General features: G+C 31.2%; 1 protein-coding gene and 1 long non-coding RNA gene across 3 annotated transcripts; both read left to right on the forward strand.

Annotated features, from left to right (window-relative positions):
- The first annotated feature begins 8,207 nt into the window (after positions 1–8,207).
- LOC108467338 (uncharacterized) lies at positions 8,208–16,501 on the forward strand. Of its 2 annotated transcripts, none has more exons than XR_008279044.1 (4): positions 8,208–9,095; positions 9,167–9,528; positions 9,664–9,744; positions 16,238–16,501. It is a non-coding gene; the product is annotated as an uncharacterized LOC108467338 (long non-coding RNA). The 2 variants fall into 2 exon arrangements; XR_008279043.1 differs by lacking the exon at positions 16,238–16,501 and having other exon boundaries at positions 8,208–8,874; positions 8,957–9,095; positions 9,664–9,993.
- Positions 16,502–19,486: 2,985 nt separating this feature from the next.
- Positions 19,487–20,107, forward strand: LOC108466297 (dehydration-responsive element-binding protein 1F-like). The gene has a single exon (XM_017766630.1). The coding sequence runs from the start codon at positions 19,487–19,489 to the stop codon at positions 20,105–20,107; it is 621 nt and encodes a 206-aa protein (XP_017622119.1).
- Positions 20,108–23,649: the final 3,542 nt, after the last annotated feature.

The raw sequence follows: 23,649 nt of genomic DNA on the forward strand, positions 1-23,649 counted from the left end.
TTTTATTAATTATTTTGAATATAGAATATTTTGAAGAATGAAAGTATAAAATGAGAAATAAGAGAAACCTAACGAGTATTGCTTTGACCAAAAGTGCCTGCTTCACCAATTGACTCAACGAATAATTAAAAAATAATAAATAAAAAGGGAAGTAAATATGAGATATGAGATTAATTAGAGGAGATTAAAATTTGTGATCCTAATTTTGGTTGGATCGGGCTTTTGCCAACTTGGGGATAAAAAAGGTATATTTGGCTACAAAAGCTTGTAATATATTATTTGTTTAAGTTTGATGTTCTATTTGTTAATTTTAATTTATTTATAAAAATCAATTTTTAGGTTATTATTTTAAAAATTGAATAGAATATAAAATATTCAAATATTTTAAAAATTGAATAGAATATAAATTTGATGTACTTTTTTTTTGGGGCTTGATTTGGTCCACATTCTTATTTTGCTTGTTTTTTGGTCTATTTTTTGTTTGTTTTTTGGGCTTGATTTGCCGGACATTCTCCATATTGTTTTGCTTGGATTTTTGTTTTAATAAAATACAGTAGACATTCACGGCCTTTACTTTGAATTTGTTAGCCAAACCCTAAAAGGTAAAATAAAAGGTAAGTCTTGCTCTAAATTTACAGTAGGTTTCAAGTTTCTCGGGAATTCCAAGTAGAAAATTCATATTTTTCCCGGTTTTTCCTTCTCCCCAAAACTCATGAATTTTCCGGTGCTGTGTTGGGTGCTGTGTTAAAAACTCATTACCTCTTTGTTTTCTAGGAAAATGATTGGCAAAAGGAGACCATTAAAAGGTGTACGATTCTCTTCGAGGGGTTCATTGACAGGTTCGAACACCTTAGGAAGTGCTGCTATCGATAGTCAAAGCACGGGAGATGAAACTCCAACTCAGTTAGTTGAAGAAGTACCTGCAAGTCCGACTGGCACCTCCATTTCGTTCTCACTTATTATTTCTCTGGTTTTAAACTAGTTTAATCCCTTTTGGTGGTATTTATTCTTTCTCTAGTTTTCATTTTCTTCACAATATACAAAGAAACAAAAAATTTTTGGCTTTAACTATGTGTTTGGTTTTTTGCCCCACTGAACTTTCTAATTGTTACCATTTTGTCGTTGCTCTTCTTTTGCACTCTATTATTGTACGGATTTTATGTTTTGTTTTCTTTCCTTCATAGATTCCTCTTGTCTTCTGCTGCACTATAATTTTTCACAACTTCCAGACCATTTATTTGCTTTGTTAAACATGATGAGTTTTTACATTTCCTCAATATCTTCTACAGTTTTGATAATGTTCCTATAGCAGGTATGATAATTGTGAGCCGTTTAATTTATCAGTAAATTACTCTGTTTATTACCATGGTGTCCTGTTTCTTCAACTATGTAAGATTGCTAAAATTTAGATTGCAGGTTGGAGGGTGGATTAAAGGCTGAAAAAGAAATTTGGCTGTTGATTACTAAAAATTTCGACATTATACAATTTTGATTCTGTATATGATATAAATCCATTTTTTTACTTTCTTATTTAGAACATTTCTTGGTTTTTAAATTTTCATTCATTTTTTTTATATGAGAATTTTATAAATTGAAATCGTAAGAAACAAAAATAAATGGAGTATTAGCGGATAAATATTTTTGAGAGAATGGTAAGTGTTTTTTTGTCCCTAAAAATTAAAAGCATTTTCATAGGCTTTTGTACAAAAAATTAAATGGAGTATTAGTGGACAAAAATATTTTTGTCCATGATAAATATTATGTATTTGTTATGATAAATAAAATCTTTTATTAAGCTTTTATTTAATTAATATTGGTTTTTTTTCTTTTTCTACCATATTCACAATTTGCTTTTGCTTTTGCATCGTATTTATTTTTTTACATTGATACATAATATTTTTTTTTCAATTTTCATATCTAAAGTATAATTGTTACTTTGGACAGAGGCTACTAAGGGTACTTAGAGAAAGCGAGGGCCTATAAACATGAAAGATATATGGAATCTTCAACCTGGAACTCGTATAGTAGTAGAAGCCAACCAATATGGCCAGCCTATTGGGAAAGAAGTGTCCAAATTGGCTAAATTTCTCGGTACAATTGCAAGGACTGGTTCTATCTGTCCTTTGAATACAAAACATTGGAAACATCTTTCTAAATATGTGTTGGAAAACATATTGAGAATCGTTCATGTATGTAGTACATAATCATTTTCTAATTTAATGTATTGCAATAATTTTGCATTATTTGAAATTGTATGTAATGAGTACTTACATTATTTTGTTATTTGTGTAGGAAAAGTTTGATCTCCAAGGTAAGGTGAAGGACTCTGACATCCTCTCACATGTTAGAAAACTCTGGAAGGAGTTTAAATCGACTTTGAAAACTAGATACTATAAAGAGATGGTCCAAGAAGGTCAACCGATTGAAGAAATATATGAAAATAATCCTCCTAGTGTGCATGATGATCAATGGAAGTGACTAGTGGAGCGATGGGGAACACTACAAGTTGTGGTATGCACTTTTATTAGATTAATTGTCTCATTTTTCCTACTTCCACTTACAGTATGATCAAAGTAGGGGATGTATAAATGCGTGATTTGTTGAATGAGGCATAATAAACTTAGCTTCCATATTACTCTCATATTTTTTCTCATTAATTTAAACAATAGGCACATTCAGAAAAGGTGAAAGAATCTCGAACAAAGGTGCGTTATGCACATACTGCTGGTTGTACAGGATATGCGACCCTCAATGCACAGTTTGTAAGTATTACAAATTAATCAATATGTAACTTATATTAATTATTCTGCACTCATTGGTGAATAATGTTAACTATTGTTTTGTTGTATAATAGTCTAAGAAGGAAGGCCGTGAACTTTCGCGTTTGGAGCAGTTTAGATTTCAACATTTACGCAAAGATGGGAGTGGCAAATTGAGCAGTGAGGCAGCAGAACAAGTTTATGTAAGAAACAAATGGGTATTATTTATTTATTTATAATTATTTTGACATCAATTTTTTTTTAAAAAAAATAGAATTTTCTAATTAAAGATAACTGTAGGATGAAGCATGCAAGATGGTTAAAGACTCTATGCCAATACCTGACAGTTCTTCCGCACCTCAAGATAATATTGCATTAGAAAACGAGGTCTATACAAAAGTGTTTGGCCCTGACAAGGATGGAAAAATGTTGGGATATGGACGTGGGATGACCAAATTTAGGTTGTTTGGCTATGGGTCAGTTACCCGAGAAAGCCAATCTACATCGACCATCACTACATTGGTTGAAGAGATGAGCGCAAAACATGTCCAGCAAATACAAATAGTTCAAGCAAAATAAGCAGTTCGAGAGAAAACTCTACTCGAGGAAGCAGAATCTCGATTTCATATGGAGGCTACAGAGCGAGAAGCTCATTTGATAGCTGAGGTAGAAGAAAGATTTATGAAATTAATTGAAATTCGAGAGGCAAAGTTCATAAAAATGATGGATGCTCGTGAGAAAAAGTATAAGGCTCTCATAGATGAGTGTATGGCAAAGGGAATGTCAAGTAAGTCCAAGACTTTTCATAATAAGCATAGTAAGGTGACTATTTTATAACTAGATTGTCAATAAGTTTATTAATAGTTTAATAGACATTGCTTGTTGTAATTGAATGCTATGTCCTTATTTGATGTCTTCATTGCTTGCTCAACTAATAATTAGTAGTGGATGTACTGATGAAAATTCTTTATTTAGCTTCAATTTATGGTTCTTTGGTTATTATTTAAGTATTCTTTCCATGTGTTCATGTTGTTTCACATCTAGCTTGTATAAATAGAAAATGTACATTGCTATTTTTTGCAGTTGAATTTTAGAGTAGCGGACTTGATGATAAAGCCTTCAGTTCGAATGATGACGAATGAGGCTTACTGCATATTATGTATTACATATATATATGTTATAGTGGTTGACGAATGCAGTTGTCTCATAATTTTTTTGTGTCATGGGAATCAAGTTGACAACATGTTGCAATGTGTTGATTCCTTTTATTAGGATTTTGTATAATTTTTTGATGTCATGTGAAATAGGTTGACAACATGTTCGCAACTTGTTGACTACTTCTATTAGGATTTTGTATATAAATTACTAACTGCATTATTCAATGATAATTTTGTATTTATATTATCATTTCATGTTAATTAATTGTTCAATTAATATTGACTCAAACTTTTCCAAACCTAATACATACAAATTTGCTCATATTTCACCAAAATAGTCTCTTAAAAATCGGGGAAAACGTCGTAAAAAAATAGAACATGAGAGAAAGATCTATCCCAACCTTTTTAAGTTTGCCTTAGACGGGTTTACCCTAACCATTTTAAGGTTGCTTTAGACGGGTTTATCCCAACTTTTTTTAAGTTGCCTTGGAAAAGGTCTATCGCAACCTTTTTAGGGTTGCTGTAAACGGGTCTATCGCAAAATTTTTAACATTGTCTTAGACAGGTCAATTGCAACCTTTTCTAAAAGTTGCCTTAAACAAGATCTATCGTAACCTTTTTAGGGTTACCTTAAACGAATCTATCACCAACCTTTTTAAGGTTGCTTTAGACAAGTCTATCCCAACCTTTTTTTAAGGTTGCCATATACAAGGTCTATTGTAACATTTTTAAAATGTTGCCGTAGACAGGCCTATCGCAACCTTTTTTCAAGGTTGCCGTAAACAAGATATACCACAACTTTTTTAAAAGGTTGCCGTAGATAAGGTCTATAGCAATTTTTATTAAGGGTTGCCGTAAACAAGGCTTCTCGCAACCTTTTTAAGGTTGCCGAAAATGAATCTATACCGATCTTTTTAACGTTGCTCTCAACAAGTCTATCACAACCATTTTTAACAGTTGTCTTAAATTGGTCTATCGCAACCTTTTTCAAAGGTTGCCCTTAACTAGGTCTACCGCGACATTTTTTTAAGGTCGCCATTGACTAAGCCTTTCACAACGCTTCAATAAGGGTCGCCGTATGCTGACTTTTGGCAACGCTTTTTCAAAAGAGTCGCTGTCGCCAACGGTACTAAAGACAACCTTTTTGGAAGCGTCGAGAGAAGCGTCGCGAGACCTATGCCAACCCTTTTTGCGTCGTCTTAGGTCAAAAAAAGTGTTGCGATAGGGTTGTTTTGTTGTAGTGTTCATTTGTTTAATGTTCACGAACACGAACATGTTTACAAACATTAAACGAACATGTTCATGAACATAAAATTGAACATGTTCATGAACAATGTTAACAAATAATAAACAAACAAACAATAAATATATATATACACATATATTGTTTAGATATAAAATAGTCAAATATAAATATAAATAATTATATTATAAATGAAAAAATAAAATCCAAGATAATTTTATTAATATATACTAATGGAAGTTTTATAGTCATTAATAAATAAACGAGTCATAAATGAGCCAATAAACATGCTTTTAAACGAGTTTGCTCGTAAACATAAACAAATCGAACACACATCTGTTCGTGTTCGTTCGTTTATTAAATGAACATAAAAAATTTGTTCATACTCATCTATTTAGCTTAATAAACAAACATAAATAGACGTTATACGAACGGATTACGAACAGTTCATCGAATATTCTGTTCATTTACACCCTTATTTGTGGAGTCTAAAAACTCCACTAATAGTGTGCCAAATATTTTCTCATTTTAATTTTGGTTATTTATTTTAAATCAAGATTAATTTTTACTAATTTTTAATAAATTTCTATTTCTTAAAATAATTTTATAATTATTTGAAAAATCATTGTCTAATTGTCTAGGCTTTCAAATAATTATAAGAATATTATTTATTTTAATTACTAATGTGACAAAATACCACATTAACTTGAAGTATTTATGGCACGTTAGGCACTATTGTCTAGTTGCTCTGTTAGTTACATCATTCCTTGACAATAGAATTAGATGAATTATTTAATGGAAAGATCAGTCAACTCTTTGTCCAACATATAAAAATTAATACAATCTACCTCCTAGTATATAAATATATTCATGCTACAATTTCGATTTGAATCTTATTGATAGTAAAACTCAAGCTGATTGGGGAATGGTATTGGCCTGTTGTTTTTGTTGCCATTTGTTGGAAAATGTAGAAATGGAAAAATAATGCTTGTTTATTGTTTTATAAAATGCTACTGAAGAATAGATTAAAAATAAATCTAGTTCTTATTGTTTTTATTGCATCCCGTTTAGTATTAAATCTTTAATTTTTCATCAATTAAAGCCAATCATGGAAGGTTTTCGTAGTTGACTTCTTGAAGGTTCGTCGTTGTCCCCAACGAGCTTCATGGTGGCAACGAGGACCTTTCTTTTGGTCCTGGCCTTGGCTTTGCCTTGTCGATGGATTTCTCGGACGAGGGTTTTTCAGCGTTGCTTGCATGGGCTAATTCGGCCACCCTCTTTCTTCCCTTGTTTCCGACAGTTGCCACATTTTATTGTTGGAGCAACTTAAACTATGATGATTCATTATACATTAAAACTAAAACAATAAATGTAATATAATTAATGAATTTCAAGGTATACAAGTGAATTGCCAAGTTACACCAAATCAAGATAGCTCATTTGAGTCTAATTACCCCACACCAAAGCCCCCAAGTGTCAAGCTCGTAGGCATCAAACGCATAATCATCCTCAAATACATCACTCCACCACACCAAGGTCTCCGAAGGGACAATGACTACTCAATAATTCGTAACAAATTCTGGATCTTGAATGACATATTGTAATCTCCATATCATCAATAATCTCGTACATAAGCGCGCATATGACCCTATTAATATGCTAATCATATCTTAACCTTTCCACTAAGTCACATTGGCATCATTCATTCATATATGCATAAGCATAAATAGTGACTATCATATATCAATTTCTAAAATTCATCGATTGCATCTGAGTACGAACCACACATACAATTAGTGATACAATTAAAGATCTTTTTGTCATTCTTCTAATTACAAATCGATAGATATAGCATCATTCAACTTATCACAACTCACTCCAATTTGTTTATGTTTCCTAACCAATTATGTCAATTTCCACTTTAATCTTAGCATAAGTTCAACCATAGATGAAATGAAAATAGATATAAGCGTACCTATCAAACAAAAAATGATAATAAATTTTATAAGAACTTACATTTCAAAACACAATAAATTGAATAGATATTTCCAAGTTTATTCCACAATTTTAGCCTTTCCTTTACAAGATTCATTATTATTTTTTTTTCCAATTTTTGTTCAAATGTATGGTTGAATGTCTCTCTTCCTTTGGTTTTTTTAAGCATGGATGGTTGGAACACAATGGAAGATGACAATCTTCCACAAGTTTAATATATATATACTTAGTTTAGTATTAACTTAGCTTAATTAACCATGTTTAATTAGTTAAGCATAATTTATTTATAATTTAATTTAAGTGGGATTTAATATCACCGTCCACTAACTTATGTCAAAAATTGATTTATTAACTCTTGATTTTTTGGATAATTGCTATCTAAGCCCTCAAGCCTTTTTTAAATTAAAACTCAACAGCGATCAGATTTTTATAATTTAATCCCTAAGTTTTAATTAACTAATTTCTTAGTTAAATTACTTAACCAAACTTCAAAATATTCTCATATTAACTCCATAAATATTCTTATTTCATATTGGCAAACTCGGTTTACAAAAATAAGGTTCTGAAATTACATTTTTCAGTACAACTAAAAATCGGGTCATTACATAAGTGTCATGTTAAAAAGACAAATACTAGATATTCTATGAGGCTGACACACATATGATAAATTCATTGGATTGAAACTTGATAATTGAAACTTGATAATATTAGTTTTTGTAATGATATATAATGACGAGTTCAAACATGGTACTTTTAGTAGATTAACTCCATGACTAAATAACTGCATAATTAATAAACAAATAGATAGAATTACAAATTATTTGAACTCTAATTATATATGTTCAATTGGTATGTTTGCTAGCTCATTTTAACTCTATTTTTTTTATTAATGATTGACTGGGTATTTATTTGGAAAATTAAAAAACAAAGTATTCAGGCTTGTTTTAACAAGCCCAACAGCAAATCAAACCAGGCTTACTACATATTAAAAGGGAAACTATTAAAGCAGATAGGAACCTTAAAGAAAAGAAATGAAAAAATAAATTGAAACAGCCATTACTAAAAAGCTACCTAAAAAAAAGACTCCTAAATTACCCTTAGTCAAACTTTCAATGGTTGGAAGCCATTATCTTCTCGTCTTTTCAAATCACCTATCCCATCACTTCCATCCGTCTGACAATAGCTCTTCCCAAAATTTGCTTTCTTTGCTATCTACTTGTACATCAGAATCTTCCCTTATCTTTTCAATCCGGATTTCTTGCCCATAGTTTTGTTACCCCCCCATTCTGGCGATTCAACTCTCCATCCTCCAGGTAAGTTCTTTCACTTCTCTTTAATGTTGTCTTCGCAATGTTGTGAGCACTCATGTTCTTCATTTTCGGAATGTGCTTAAACTCTATCTTCTAAAAGCCCAACTTCTTAGCCTGAATATCTCTGATAATTGCTCTAATAACTGAATAATCGATTGTGGTTGACTGGCATTTCTTTACTACTATTAATGAATCTCCTTGTATTTGTATCTCTTGAAAGCCCATCTCGATTCCTAACTTAACTGCTTCTAATCCCGCATATGCTTCTACTGCAAACGGATAAGCAATATCATAATGAATGAATGATTTTGAAGCCAAATATTTGTTCGTCTTTCCCCAAACCACCAGCCCAGTCGCCAATCTGTGATTTCTGGAGTCAAAAGCAGCATCAAACTGGATCTTTATAATCGGTAAGTTCTCCTCAGTTTTTTGATTACACACCATATTCAATAGACTCTTCTTGGCTCTGACCCCTTTATATTCTGCGACGAGGTTCTGGACTTTTTGTGTAAGATCAACACCTATTGAATAAACTCTTTCATGCACAACCTGATTTCTCGCGTACCAAAGCAACCAAAAAGCATAGCAAAAATATCTGCACTATTCATCTGTTCCTTGTTCGAAGACCATGGTAAGCCACTCCCAAAAATTTGGTTGCATAATATTTGTGATCTAATAAATGCCAAACTTCCATGCTTGCAGGACATTACCTAAAAATGTGATAGCAGTTTTCTTCCCCAAAACCACATCGAGGACAAACAGCATTCGTCACTATTCTTCTCTGTCTAAGATTTGTTAAAGTAGGGATGTTATTCCAGGCAATATGCCAGATGATAATTGTAATCTTAGATGGTAGTTATAGATTCCATAGCTTTTCAAAAAAATTCTTATTTTCGGTCTGTAATAAATAATTGCTAGGATCCAGGTTAGCAATTTGTAATAGTTCATAAGCACTACGGACTGAGTATTCACCAGTCTGTTCACCTTTCCAAACTTGGAAATCCTCATGAGCTGACTTTGATAATGGGATCTAAAGAATTTTTCGAGCAACCTCCAAATGAAAGGTATTATTAATCAACTCTACATTCCATTTCCTATTCACCCCATCAATAAGATCCGATACTAACTCTGGTTGTAAATTGTCTGGAATATTCGGCCTTTCCAATGAATCAACTCCCTGGATCCAAAAATCCTGCCAGATAGAGACTTTATTTCCTCTGCCTCTTCGCCAGCATAAGCCTTTCTGAAGGAGACCCTTAGCTACCCATATGCTTTTCCAGGTGAGTGAAGGTAACCTTCCTAACTGTGCCTCTATAAAATTTGAATTCGGATAATACTTTGCTTTTAAAACTCTGGCTAATAATGAATTAGGATAATTAATCAGACACCATCCCTGTTTTGTGAGCAATGCAATATTAAATTGACTCCAGTTTCGAAAACCTAAACCACCATTTTCTTTTAGAAAACAAAGATTCTTCCACGTGCACCAATATTTTGCTATGATACTTTCAAGCTCTTTATATAAAGAACTCGGCAATAAGAAACAAGCCATCGTGTACGTAGGAATAGCTTGGAGAATAGCTTTTGTAAAAATTTCTTTCCTGCCTTGTGACGGAAACCTGTTTCTCTAATTATCAATACGTTTTTTAAGACGATCCTTTTAAGTTTTGAAAGGCTTCCTTTTTCCTCCTCCCCACCATATTCGGTAGACCCAAGTAACGCTCAGGCTCGCTTGAACTTCGAATACCCAAAAGACTAACTACTATTTACCTATGTTCCTCTTTGGGTTTTTACTGAAAAAAACTATTGACTTATCGAAATTCACACACTGTTTTGAGCAAAGTTTATATTCATGCAAAATGTTTTTAAATACCTGCGCCCCTCTTCTTGTTGCTTCCCCAAAAATGATACAATCATTGGCAAATAACAAGTGCAATATTGGCGGACCATTTCTACTAGCCTTCACTCCTTTTAAAAGACCTTCCCTTGCTGCTACCCGCATTAGACTCGATAAGCCCTCACCACATATAAGGAATAAGAAAGGGCTTAAAGGGTCACCCTGTCAAAGTCCTCTACACGGCTGAAATTTCACTCCCAACTGACCATTCATAATCACTAAATATGATACAGTAGTAGTACATTTCATAATAGTCTCAATCCATCTAGTTGCAAAACCCATTCGTAACATTACCTACTTTATGAAATCCCACTGTACCTGATCATATGCCTTACTCATATCAAGTTTTACTGCCATAAACCCTTTCTTACCCACCATTTTCTACTTTAATGTATTCAGAATTTCGTAAGCTAACAGCACATTATCAGATATTAATCTTTCTGGCACAAAATCACTCTACCTGGCATCAATACATTTTCCAATCACAACTCTAAAACGGTTCGCAATAGCCTTTGCCAAGATTTTATACAAAAAATTGAAAAGACTAATCGGACGAAAATGCGTCATGTTCGAAGGATTAGAAATCTTTGGGATAAGCACAATATTTGTAGAATTAATCAAACTAACCTCCATATCATCATTTAAGAGATATAAACAAAATTCTACGACATCATTTCCAACAATGGGCCAGCACTTTTGATAAAACAGTCCAGGAAGACCATCCTCTCCCGGCGCCTTCGTAGGTCCCATTTCAAACACCACCACCTCTATTTCTTCTTTTGAATAGTTCATAGTTAGTTTATTATTTTCTTCATGCTGGATACACTGAGCAATGCTTGATAATAGATTAGCCGAATCACTCATTTGCCCTGTTGAAAATAGCTTCTGGAAATATAAATGAGCAATTCTTTCCAATTCCTGTGATGCCTCCGTTGCTCCACCATCTTCATCTAGCAATTTTTGAATAATATTTTTCTTTCTCCGTTGGGTTGCTTGGCTATGAAAAAAGAGTGTATTTTTATCTCCATATTGCAACCAATTTAGTCGAGCCCTCTTTTCCCAATATCATTCGTCCTTCTCAATCTCAAAGTTTAATTGAATTTTTATGTCGATCAATTCTGCTAGATTATTATCGTCTCTATCTGCTTCATATAAATCTGATAACTTAGCCGTAAGAACCTGTTTCTTCTTCTTTCGATTCCATTGCATCTGACCAGCCCATTTTTCCAATCCCCTGTTCACATCTTTTAATTTTTGCAATAAATCCCTTGAAGGCAACTCCCAAATTCGTTTAACTTCATTGAAGAAAGACTCTTCCAATGGCCACCACACCTCAGATCTGAATAATTTACATTTCAACCTTTCCTCTTTCCGCATGTTTTAATCAGTATAGGACAATGATCTAAAAAAGAGTGTACTAAATGTTGTACTTTAACCCCTAGGAACATGGATATCCATCTAGTATTAGCCACTGATCTATCGAGCCTTTCACGTATATTCGTCTCCGGAAGGTTACCTCTCTCCCAAGTGAACCATCTACCAGAATATCCTACATCGATCAATTGAAATTCCTCCAAAGTTCTGCGGAATAGATCCATTCTACGTTCATCCCTAGGTAAGCCCTTTTCTTCTTAGACCCATACATTATTTCATTGTAATCCTCACAAGCCAACCATGGTATATCATTATCAGGACCTAGGCATTTCAGTATTTCCCATGAATCGTTTCTATCGTATGCATAAAGAGAACCATAGAAACCTGTGAGTATTTTTCTCGTATTTCAGCATCCTCAATCTCCACATCAATATATCTTTTTGAGAAAGATCGAAATTGAATCGAGACATCCATTCTCTATGCCATACAGAAGCCTCCTCGACTACCCTCTGAATCAACCTCCAAACCATGCACAAATCCACATTTCCATCGCACTTGTTCCATCTTTCTTTTGTCCAACTTAGTCTCCATAAATAAGACAATTTGGGGATTATGCACCTTCAGCGTATGTTGAAGTCACCAAAATTATCCGTGGCCTCCTTAAACCACGAACATTCTAACTTAAAATTTTCATTGTGATCGGTCAGCTTGCCTCTTGGAAGCCGCCGATATTGAATGATTGATCTCCACCAGTATTCTATTCCTTACCAATAAGTTGTCAGTTTCCTCTCCTCCTGCTACATCTTCTAAAGTTCCTCTAGCGCTCTTCTTTCGTTCTTCTCCAATTATTACTCCCTCTAGATCATGCTCCATAACTGTATTCATCCAATCCGATGTCTTATTTTCTTTTTGTAGATCAAGATTTGATGACCCCCCTTCTAGATTAAAACCTAAGATTGGATCAATAACCTTTCCTCCCCTTACAGTATTATCAGCACCCCATATTCTATTTGTTGAACACCGAATATACCTCTTTTCCCCTTCACTTTTACCATCGTCATCCTCCCTAAGCCAGATACTATTCATCGATAAGGCTTTACGTGATTGAGCGCGCAAGGAAAGATCCCAACCTAGTTTAGCAACCTTCACCCCAATCAGCATATCTAAATGAATCATTATGACCAAACCGACCATAATAGAAGCAAAACAAAGATAATCGTTCATATCTAAATTTGACATATGAACATCTTCCATTAAATATGACCTTTTTTTTCCTCTTCAATGGTCTTCTAATATTAATCTGAGCCCTTATGCGCATATAATTTCGATTTCCTTTCCCAAGTTTGCTCCATCGTATTCCAAAAATTGCCTCCAAAATTTACCCAATTGTGTGGCTAATTTTTCTGAATATAAACCAACTCGAACATCATGAATTTGAATCCAAATAGGTGAATAAATTAAGGGAACTTTAAGCGGATCTTCCCCCAACTGTAACCTATAAAGGACTAACAGATGATTGTTGAAAGCCCATGGAGAACCCTTAAGAACCCTTTCCATGTCCATAACATGAAAAAATTGAAATAAATATTGTTTTTCTCCCAAATTCGAATCTGAACTCCACGAACTGGATGCCACATGTTGAAACCATTTTTTTGAAAACAGGAATCGACTTTATTTGAAAACGAAAATTAAAATGGGAGTCGCCATCGATCTTTATTAGGTGTGATCGGATCACATTTGTTTTAATAGAATAATTTAGCTTACTAAAATGGATTTTGGTCTACGGAATTCAAGAGAATAAGTTCGGGAGTCGGTTACGTGCGAAGAAGGATTAGCACATTCGACACGTCTGAAAAATTGGTACCAAATTGATTAATTATTGTCTTAAAGTCGAAAATTTAAAATTGGGACTGGATTAAAATACGATCCTTTTTATTAGCGTTAATTTTAAAAAGTTTGAATTAAATCAAAGTGATTGCTAAAGATTTCCTCGTCTCGAGATATCGAAGTATCACATCCCGTAAGTTAGGACACGATACCATGAATACTGGAGCGCAAGTTGTCTTTAATTTTAATTGGAATTCTGTGTATTTTAAAATTTAAAAGGATATTTGGCAATTTAGGACCAACGAGAAAATTGAAACCCCGTAAGTTAGGGAACGGTTTCTCGATGTTCTAAAACGCGAAACATTGTCTTATTTTAAAATTTCGTTTTGAAATATAGCGAGTATGATATTTAACGATGTGCAATATTTGTTTGAATTAAAAAAAATAATTTATTGGATAAATATAACGAGGCTTGATTCATGAGGCGATGATATTACATAAGAATATAGTAAATGTACATAGAATAATAATGCATGGATACAATATTATAATAATGCATGGATAAAATATTATATGAATGAATAACAATAATGCAAAAATATGAAGTAAACAATTAAAATACACAATCTTATACGAATGAATAACAATAATGCAATAATCACACAACATATATTATTTAAATACTAATCATTAATAATCAAAGACAAATGAATTAAATTAAAAAATTTACAATGCAAATTAAAGTGAATAAAACGTAAAATAAATTTTAAAATGATAAGAAATGAATTTAAAATAAATAATGAAAAAGAAATTTAATCAACAATGTACAAAACAATTTAAAATAGAATATATGTATAAACAATTTTAGAATAGGTAATATAGGCGAAAGTTTGAAATAAATAATATACGGAAAAGTTTAAAATGAATAATATGTAAAATAATTTAAGATAATTAATATATGAATGAGTTTAAAATAAATGTTATGTAAAAAGAAACTTAAAATAAGTAATATACAAGACATCTAAGAATTAACTAGTATATATATATATATATATATAAAAAGATATAACGATTTGAAATTGATAATATATATATAATTTTAAAGTAAATAATAAAACAATTTAAAATGAAAAATGCATAAAGCGAGTTTAAAATAAATAATGTAAAAGAATTTTAAAATCTATATTACACAAAGCAAATAAAAAGATACATATGAATAATTTTAAAATAGATAATATATATAAATAAAAGTGTAAAATAAATAATATGGAATAAGTAGAGTGGGTTTAAAATAAGGTATATAAAATAATTTTAAAATAAATAATCTTTAAGTTAATTTAAAAGTAATAAATAAGAAGTTTAAAATATATAATACGTAAAAGAATTAAAAATAGACACTATAAATATACTTTGTAATAGTAATGAGTTCAAAGATAATAAAAAGAGAGTTATTTAAAATACATAATATACAATAACTTAAAATATAAAATAATTTGAAATAAATATATAATAATTTTAAAGAATTATAAATATCTAAAAGCTTGAAATAAACTATATGTATACATATATATAATAGGTAAGGAATAAAAAATAAATAATACATATAAAATAGATTAAGGTAACATATATATACATAAAGCAAGTTAAGATAAATAATAAGAATTTGAATAATCAAGTACATTAAAATAAGTTAGAATAGATGTAAATCAAGTAACATATAAAATATTTGAAATAACATGTAAATGAAACATTTAAAAAGGGTTAATAAATGAATTAAATAGATTTAGGACATGGCTAAAAATAAATTAAAATTCGGGGTATAAAAGTATAAATACTGGAAAGTTAATTAGGGATCAAAAAGAAAACCAAATAGGATTTGAGGGCTAAATTTAAAAAAACAAAAGAAGACAGAAAATGGGGCCTGATTGAATGGAGGTTGAAAAGGGGAAGGACCAATCGCATAAATCTCCCTTTTAAGGAGAATGCACAAACCGCCCACTACACCAAACGGCATCATTTCATCATCATCATTTAAACCAAAACCTTTTTTTTTTTAATTTCATTTTCAGCCCCTTTTTTTTTTAAGAAAACAGAAAGCTTTTTGCTTTCTCTCCTTCCCATTTTCTCCCATATTTCTCTCTTTTTGGCTAGGGCTTCATATAATCATCCTTGCCGTCCGACCACCGCACCACCACCGTATTCGGTGGCTAGCGATGCGCCAAAATGGGCCCTTAGCCTCGTCTTGAAACACCCTAGAGAAACCAGCCCTCAAAACCCGAAAAAAAGAGTTGAATAGAAATGGTTCTCAACCCCTTCGGGTTCGATTTTGACAACGGAGGAGGACCCTCCGGCACTGCAATCGTGGGAAACCAGTGAGTCTCTTCTTCTCCCTTTTTGTTTATGTTTCTATTTAAAATCGTTTTTGATAAATAAATGAAAAATACAAATAAAAATGTAAATCGAAAGAAAACAAGAAAAGTAAATCGAAATCAACCTTTGCCTTTGCTTCTATTCTGTTTTTTTTATTTTTTAATGTTCGTAACCGTTTACAAAGAAAAGATATTGGCTTTTAAAGCCAATCTAAAAACTGTTGGTTTCATGGTTTTTGTTATTTTGCCATTTATTTTTCTGTCGATCACGTGCCTTCTTGCTGTTATTTTTTTATTTGGTTGCAGGTGTTGCGACGCGTGGAAGGGGCAATGTTCAGGGGCGTGGTGGCTGAAGGGAGGCCAAAAGTCGGGGGGAGTGGCGGCTGAACTTTGGTGGCTAGGGTTAGGGTGGCTGCTGAAAAAAATTAAAGATAGTTGGCTAGGGTTTAGTTTATTTCGGGCCTGGTAATTGGGTTTGAGTTTGGGTCTGATTTTGTAATGGACTTTAATTATTTGGACTTTTAAATTTGTTTATTTGGGATTTATTTTTGTAATTGGGTTAGACCAAAATTGGCTATTACACCACAGATTTGCCATCGTTCTTTTCATAGCTGGAAAGTGAAAAATAATTGCCGTTAAAAAATAACCTACTAATTGAAATTCACCCCTTTCATTACCCGAGCCAGGATCTAAATGGATCTGCAAAATTTCATTTTCTTCTTCATTGAGTGACAAATCTGCTAACTCGTTTTCCATTGATGCAGGTTAATGGTGGCGTGATGAAACACAGACTTGCAAAAAGATGAAAATATGGGACAAAAAAGACAAGAAAAACAAATAAGCCCTAAACGATCATTCCAGCGGCGGCAGACTTAAGCTTGCTAGGGTAGCAGACGAAAAACTATAGCTTTTAAATATATGATGAATTTAAAAGACTAAATTTAATCCATATTCTATTAAATAAATTAAATAAATTCAAATTTTAACAAAATTAATATTTATTATTTAAAAATGGTTTTAGTCCATTTTAACTCTATTTAGATTGCATATATAAACCTAAAACAAACGGATAAAATAAAGAGAAACAGATGGCATTAATTAATATCCACAATAATTGCATTTTTTATAAAGCAAGAAATGACTTAAAGTTAACTCAAATTCTTTGGATTATTATTTAATTGGATGGACTAATTAAATTATTAAGTGTAAAGTGAAAATTAAGTATGCATCGATGTTAATTTTGTAAAGATAATTAAATACATTTGTATATAACTTTTAATATGGTAAAGTTATTATAATTTTAATGAAATTAAAATTGGATTGTGTAAATTATTTAATTGGTTTAATTATTTAATTTTAATTTATTAAATTAAAATTAATTTAGAAGTTCATTTAATTAGTAAACTAAACAATTAAATTTTAATCTTTTATCCAAATAAGAGATGTAAGTTCAAAAATTGAACTAGGCATTTACAACCACCACAAGCCCACCTCCGCAAAGAGAATGGCAACAAGGGGTTTCTTCCCTCGTAAGGAAGTCACCGATCACCCCTTGGTGTTCTAGTTGGACTATAACTCCTCTTATTTAATTAAATAATGACTTTGAATAGGAAGTAAGCTTTTACATATTTTCTTGTAGCTTAAAATCCCATATGTCTAAATACTTGGGGAAATCACTCAAAAATTTAGTGATAGTTTGAATCCCGTGTGTTTGTTTGATAGTTAAGATGTTCACCGCCTCAGATGTGGCTTAGGTTGGAGTCGTGTTAGTCGCGTTGCTGTTAGGGCTATATACTCTTCTTGGGTTTAAGTTTTAGACTAGAGAGAATTATAATTACAATCATGAAACTATTATAATTCGGGAACTAGAAAGTTTTGTGGTTGATTTGGTTTTCAGTAGAGGGTTGCACAAACCCTCCCCCCTCCAAGGAGAGTCTCGTTTTTTAGATTAGAACATACTTTCTAAGCAACTATGACTTTGAAAATATAAAAAAAAAAAATCAATTGGTTGAAAGTTTGAAAAGATAAAACTTCTGTTGGAGTTAATCCGAAAGTCTTACCATCTTTCCAAAAAAAAATCCGTGATACATAAGTAATTATATTTTATTTTGAAAATCCGAAAACATATTAAAATTTCAATAAAAACAAACCCATAAATAAATAATAATAACAAATAAAGTGAGAATCATAAAAACAACTACTTAACTGTCATTTTTATGAGTTTGGTTGTAGGCAGAATCGATTACCAAACCAAACTCAAACTTGTCATGCAGAATTGCAACTGCACGTGAAATTGCAACGCCCAAGATAAAGTTGTAATTTTATGTATGGTTAGTCAAAGGCCCCCCTTTTTTATTTTTTTTTTCTTTTTGGGTTATTATGTTTATATATGTTTGGTCAACATATGCCAAAATTAAAGTGTAATAAATTCAACTCTATTTTTCTGATTTATTTCGTTTATTATGAGAAGCATTTGACAAACATGTATCAACAACTTAGTTAAGTTAGTCGGTATGATCGAGATTTTAAAATTTTGAGATTTTCAAATCGTGTAAATTAATTTTAGATTTATTTTGGTTTAAGTTATGTAATACATGAGTAGGGGTGAAGTTAAAATGAAATTAAGTTATATAAATTTTTATAAGAATTAAAATGTAAATTTACTATTAGCTAATACTTTTGTAATTTTTTTAAAGGCCTAAATTAAAATCTTATCATTTTTAAATGTTAAGGTATAATTTTATCATTACTAATTTATAATTTTATATATTTTAAAGAGTAAAAATATAACTTTCTAAAAAATTGGAGTACATGATTCAAAAGTTAAACTTGATAATGTTGATTTTGATTGTAATTACACTCTATCTTAATAAAAAACTTTCATTAAGGTTAAATTAGATTTGATATATTTCTAAATTAATTGTATTAAATAATAATATTTTAATTGAATTGGTGTCATTTACGTGTTTCAATTCAATTATTAAATTATTAAAAAATAAATAAAATAAAAATTATTTTAAGAGGCATTTTTATGAAAAAGATACATACATATTATATAATTTGAACCCAAAACACCGTAATATGTGCTCTATCGACTTTACTCTTTCATTCAAAAAGAATGTTGTTCAATAATTCTAAGAAAATTTTGATTTCCCTGTATCAGATTCAGATAGAGAGATAGCACCTTTTACTTGCATGCTAATCTTGTCTTCTCGATTTGACTTCAATAAAAGTAAAATTAAAAATTAAAAAAAATTGGAATAGGTTCAGGTATCTTGACAAGGTCAAAGGTGTCTATCACGTCATACAAAAATAGGAACGTTGTTAATTGTTAATTTTGTCGAGACGACAAAAACAATCTCAAATTTCTTGGAACTATGTCTCTTTCCAACATGTGTTCCTACTTTAATCCACGTGGAAAAAGAAGTAAGTACTAAAAACCTACAAAAGGAAACACGATTCCTTCGTTTTGAATCATTCTTCAATCATTTTCTGCTTCTAAATTTTATCCTATAAATTAAAATCTCATTCACTAGAATAAATTAAAAAACAAAAATGGTACAAAGCTCAAAATCCCATGAAATTTCATCATCGTCTTCACAGTCAGAAGCAGGGAGTACTTCATTAGGACAATCCCAGAAAAGAAGAGCGGGAAGGAAGAAATTTAAAGAGACGAGACACCCAATATTCAAAGGTGTTAGAACAAGGAAAGGGAAATGGGTTAGTGAAGTGAGAGAACCAAACAAGAAGTCTCGTATATGGTTAGGGACATTTTCGTGTCCAGGTATGGCTGCTAAAGCTTATGATGTAGCTGCTTTAGCACTTAGAGGAGATGCTGCTTCTTTAAATTTTCCTGAATCTGCTCGTACATTGCCACGTCCTAAGTCATTGTCTGTTAAGGATATTCAGATTGCTGCTATGGAAGCTGCTGAGACGTTTATTGATGATAAAACTTCGCCTGATTCGGTGTCGTCAGCGGTACCGGCATTTCCGGAAAATATGGTGTTTGAAGATGAAGATGAAGTGTTTAATATGCCGGGGATACTTGAAAGTATGGCGGAAGGATTGATGATAACTCCACCATCTATGCAGAAAGGGTATTATCCTGATGATGATGATGATGATGATGATGATGATGGGAATGATTATGTGGAAGTCAATCTCTGGGGTGACTAAGTTGTTCAATTTTAGTTATTAGGGTCTGTAATTTGCAAAGGGAATTACGAAGTTTTTCCAGTCGTAGATTCTTGAAGTAATCACAAATAAAAATACATCGGTTATTATGACGTTTTGCAATTTTAAAAGAAATTTTTGGATTAAAACGAGAAACGAAAAAGAAAAATAAAGGGAAAAAAAGTTTAATTGTGTTTTTGGATTTCATTTATGGCGGATCACTGTCATATTTTAATAAAAATCGATTCCTATTTTACGATTTATATTCAAAGATTATGACCATTTTTTGATAATATCATTTCCAATATTTGAAGTTGTATTGTATTTTACTATTTATCCTAAACACTTTTTCATACTGATTTCTAATTTTTGAATTCAGATAACTTTTTAGCTGTTATTCAAGTTTTCTAGTTGAGATTTTTCAAGTTGTGATAAAATTTTTTGGATAAAGTGATTTTAAGTTTAAATTATTTTAAATTTATATTAATTTTAGCCCAAATCATTTATAAGTTTAAATTGTTAATTTTAAATTAGATGTAAATTCAGATTAATTAAAAGCTTTGAGTAGAAATGAGGATGAATGGATTTAAGTTTAACATATTAATTTGACCCAATTGGACATACTTTATTAGCAGGAATACCTATAATTACAATTTTCACAGATTTAATAGTTTATATTAAATTTATATTTACATTATAATTAATATAAAAGCAAATTTGAGCCTGACAATCTTATAATTTTAATGTCAATTTTATAGATATAGAGAAATTTTAAAACTCATGGCTATATTTATATTATATACGTACATGTAAAATATGATTATCTTACCTTAACTAGTAGTTGAGAGTTCAATTTTAATTTTGAGTATGGAGTAATTTTAAAACTCGTGACTAGCGTTTAATCTTTAATGAACCAACAAAACGTGGAAAACTAGTCACTGAACTTACTCAAGTAGATACCTAAAAAAATCAAAACCTCAAATCCGATCTACCCCTTTAAAGCAACAAAAAGTATTCATCAAATTTCAGTAAATAGTTGTACCTGAAAATTACATTTAACTGGTGGATTAAATTAACGGTTGAATTGATAATATAAAATCATTTGGCAAAACCGTTTTTAAATTTAGTAAAATCATGTTTGTATTTATTATTATATTTTATTTTTAATAAAAATAGAAACTTTTATTATGTTTTGATTCATTTTTTACAATTACTTTTTTCTAATAAATATTAATTTTCTATTTTATTTTTAAAATCTTTTAAATTTCATTTGCATTTTTAATTATTGTTAATTTCTTTTTAATTTTAAGTGGTTGAAGTGAATAAAAATTCAACTGGTTAGATCTCCTGTTCTTTTCTTACAATGTTAATAATGTTTTTTTTATTGTGTTTTGGTTTTTTTTGGAAGAATCTCGAATCAGCATAAGCTTGACCGGTTCAAAATTAAAACGGCGGACTTTTTTTTTTTGAAATAAAAACGGCGGACTTGTATACTTCGCGTGGGGTCAATAATGGACCGACTCAGAACAACAAAGAAAGCTCCAGCGGTTCAGAAAACGGACGCTGCTGGTCGGAGAAGTAGCCCGTGACCGGTTCAAAATTAATTCTTTCTTTAATTTGAGGGTAAACTATTAAAATAGTCAATTTTATTTGTCTCAGATTACATTTTAGTCACTTACTTTATCATGTTGTAACATTTTAATTACTGAGCCGTTAATTACTGTTAATAGTGAAAAGGTAAGTTGAAGTGGCACATTAAATCATCATTTCAAACAATTTTTTTAAAATTATACAATTGGTCCCTATATTTTTTCGTTTTGAGCAATTTAAATTTTTTTTATATTCTTTTAACTTTCCTTTTTTTTTTCTATTCTCTTTTGCTTCTTTTGTTTTACTCCTTTTCCTATTTCTTTTAGCGTAGTTTTTCTATGTTTTCTTTTAGTTAAAACTAGCCCCCATACTTTTATTTTTTGAACAATTTATTTTTTTCTTTTTATTTATATGATATCTATATAAACACTTGATGACAATGAGTTTTAACATCATTTTCTTCTTCATTGTTGTTTTTTTATCGATACTAATGTCCACTCTAATAGTAACACTACTACGAAAGCACCCATTACAACCATTTGCCAACTTCAAAATCAAAACAATTTGATTAAGAGAAATCGTTTAGCATAAACAGAAAAATGAAACATAAAAAGCGAACCATATGATAATAGCAAAATCGACAGAAATAGTAACGAAAAGGGAAAAAAGGATGGATCGGAGAAATGTGAATGACACATTTAATCCCCTTATCAAAATTAGCAACCATTGTTGGGACACTCCCTCACAAAATTCCTAGAGTCTCCACAATTGTAACAAGCACCACTGCCGCCACCGCCGCCGCCGCCGCCACCACCACCTTACTCACAGTCCTGTGCTAAATATCCCTTCTCACCACACTTAACAAATGGAAACCCTCAAAAAACTAGCGACCATTGTTGGGACAATCCAATACTCGACCATAATTTAATGTGATTATTTTAACTATGCTTCTTAGTGACAACCAAGAATGTACACTTTATATGAATTAAACGTTGGATATAAATATCAGAGAATTGAATTGTTGAGTATGACTCTTATTTCAGTCAAATTTGAGAAATAATCTTTCAATTAAACTCTGTTTATTTGTTTCAATCAAATTCTTATTAGTCTAGATTATTTTATTATTATTTGACCTATAAATTTAGCCTACAAATAGGCTCTTTTACAACCCTAGAAAATACACCCATTAGAGATTAGAACTCATAACACATTTAGAGAATTTTGTGTTTACGTTTTGAGGGTTCTTTGTTTTTGGCTTTTCAGGGTTTAATTTTTATCTCCATCTTTGGTACTCTTCGTTTTTTTTTCATTATAGTAAAATTATCATTGCCCGTAGTTTTTTATCCTCTTTGGAGAGGTTTTTTCACGTTAAATTTATGTGTTCAATTTTTCAATTTATTTTACTATTTTTTTACTTGTTGCTTAATCAGGTCGATCCCAACAAGTGGTATCAGAGCTAAATTTTTATAGATTTTGAAATTGAGAAGTTTGATGGGAGACAAATTTCAATTTGTGGCAAGTTTGGATGATGGCAATTCTAGTTCAAACCGGCTTGAAAAAGGTTGTTACAGGGAAAAAGCCTGAGAATCTAAATCAAATAGAATGGGAAGAGCTTGATGAAAAGGCATTGTCTGCAATCCAATTGTGCCTTTCGAATACAATATTGCAGGAGGTATTGATAGAGAAGACCTCATCCGCCTTGTGGAAAAGGTTAGAAACTCTTTATGCGACTAAGTCACTGACTAACCGTTTAGTGTTGAAACAACGTCTATTTACATTTCGCATGAACGAATGTGAGCTTCTTAGAGATCACATCAGTCAGTTCATTACTCTTTTAAATGATTTAAAAAATGTTGAAGTTTAGATTGACGATGAAGATTAGGCTTTCAGGAAGACCCTAATTTATGGTAGAAACAAACTCTCGTTTGAATATATGAAGGTTCATTTGTTGAGTA

Source organism: Gossypium arboreum, chromosome 2 (assembly GCF_025698485.1).
Source record: "Gossypium arboreum isolate Shixiya-1 chromosome 2, ASM2569848v2, whole genome shotgun sequence".
Taxonomy (NCBI): domain Eukaryota; kingdom Viridiplantae; phylum Streptophyta; class Magnoliopsida; order Malvales; family Malvaceae; genus Gossypium; species Gossypium arboreum.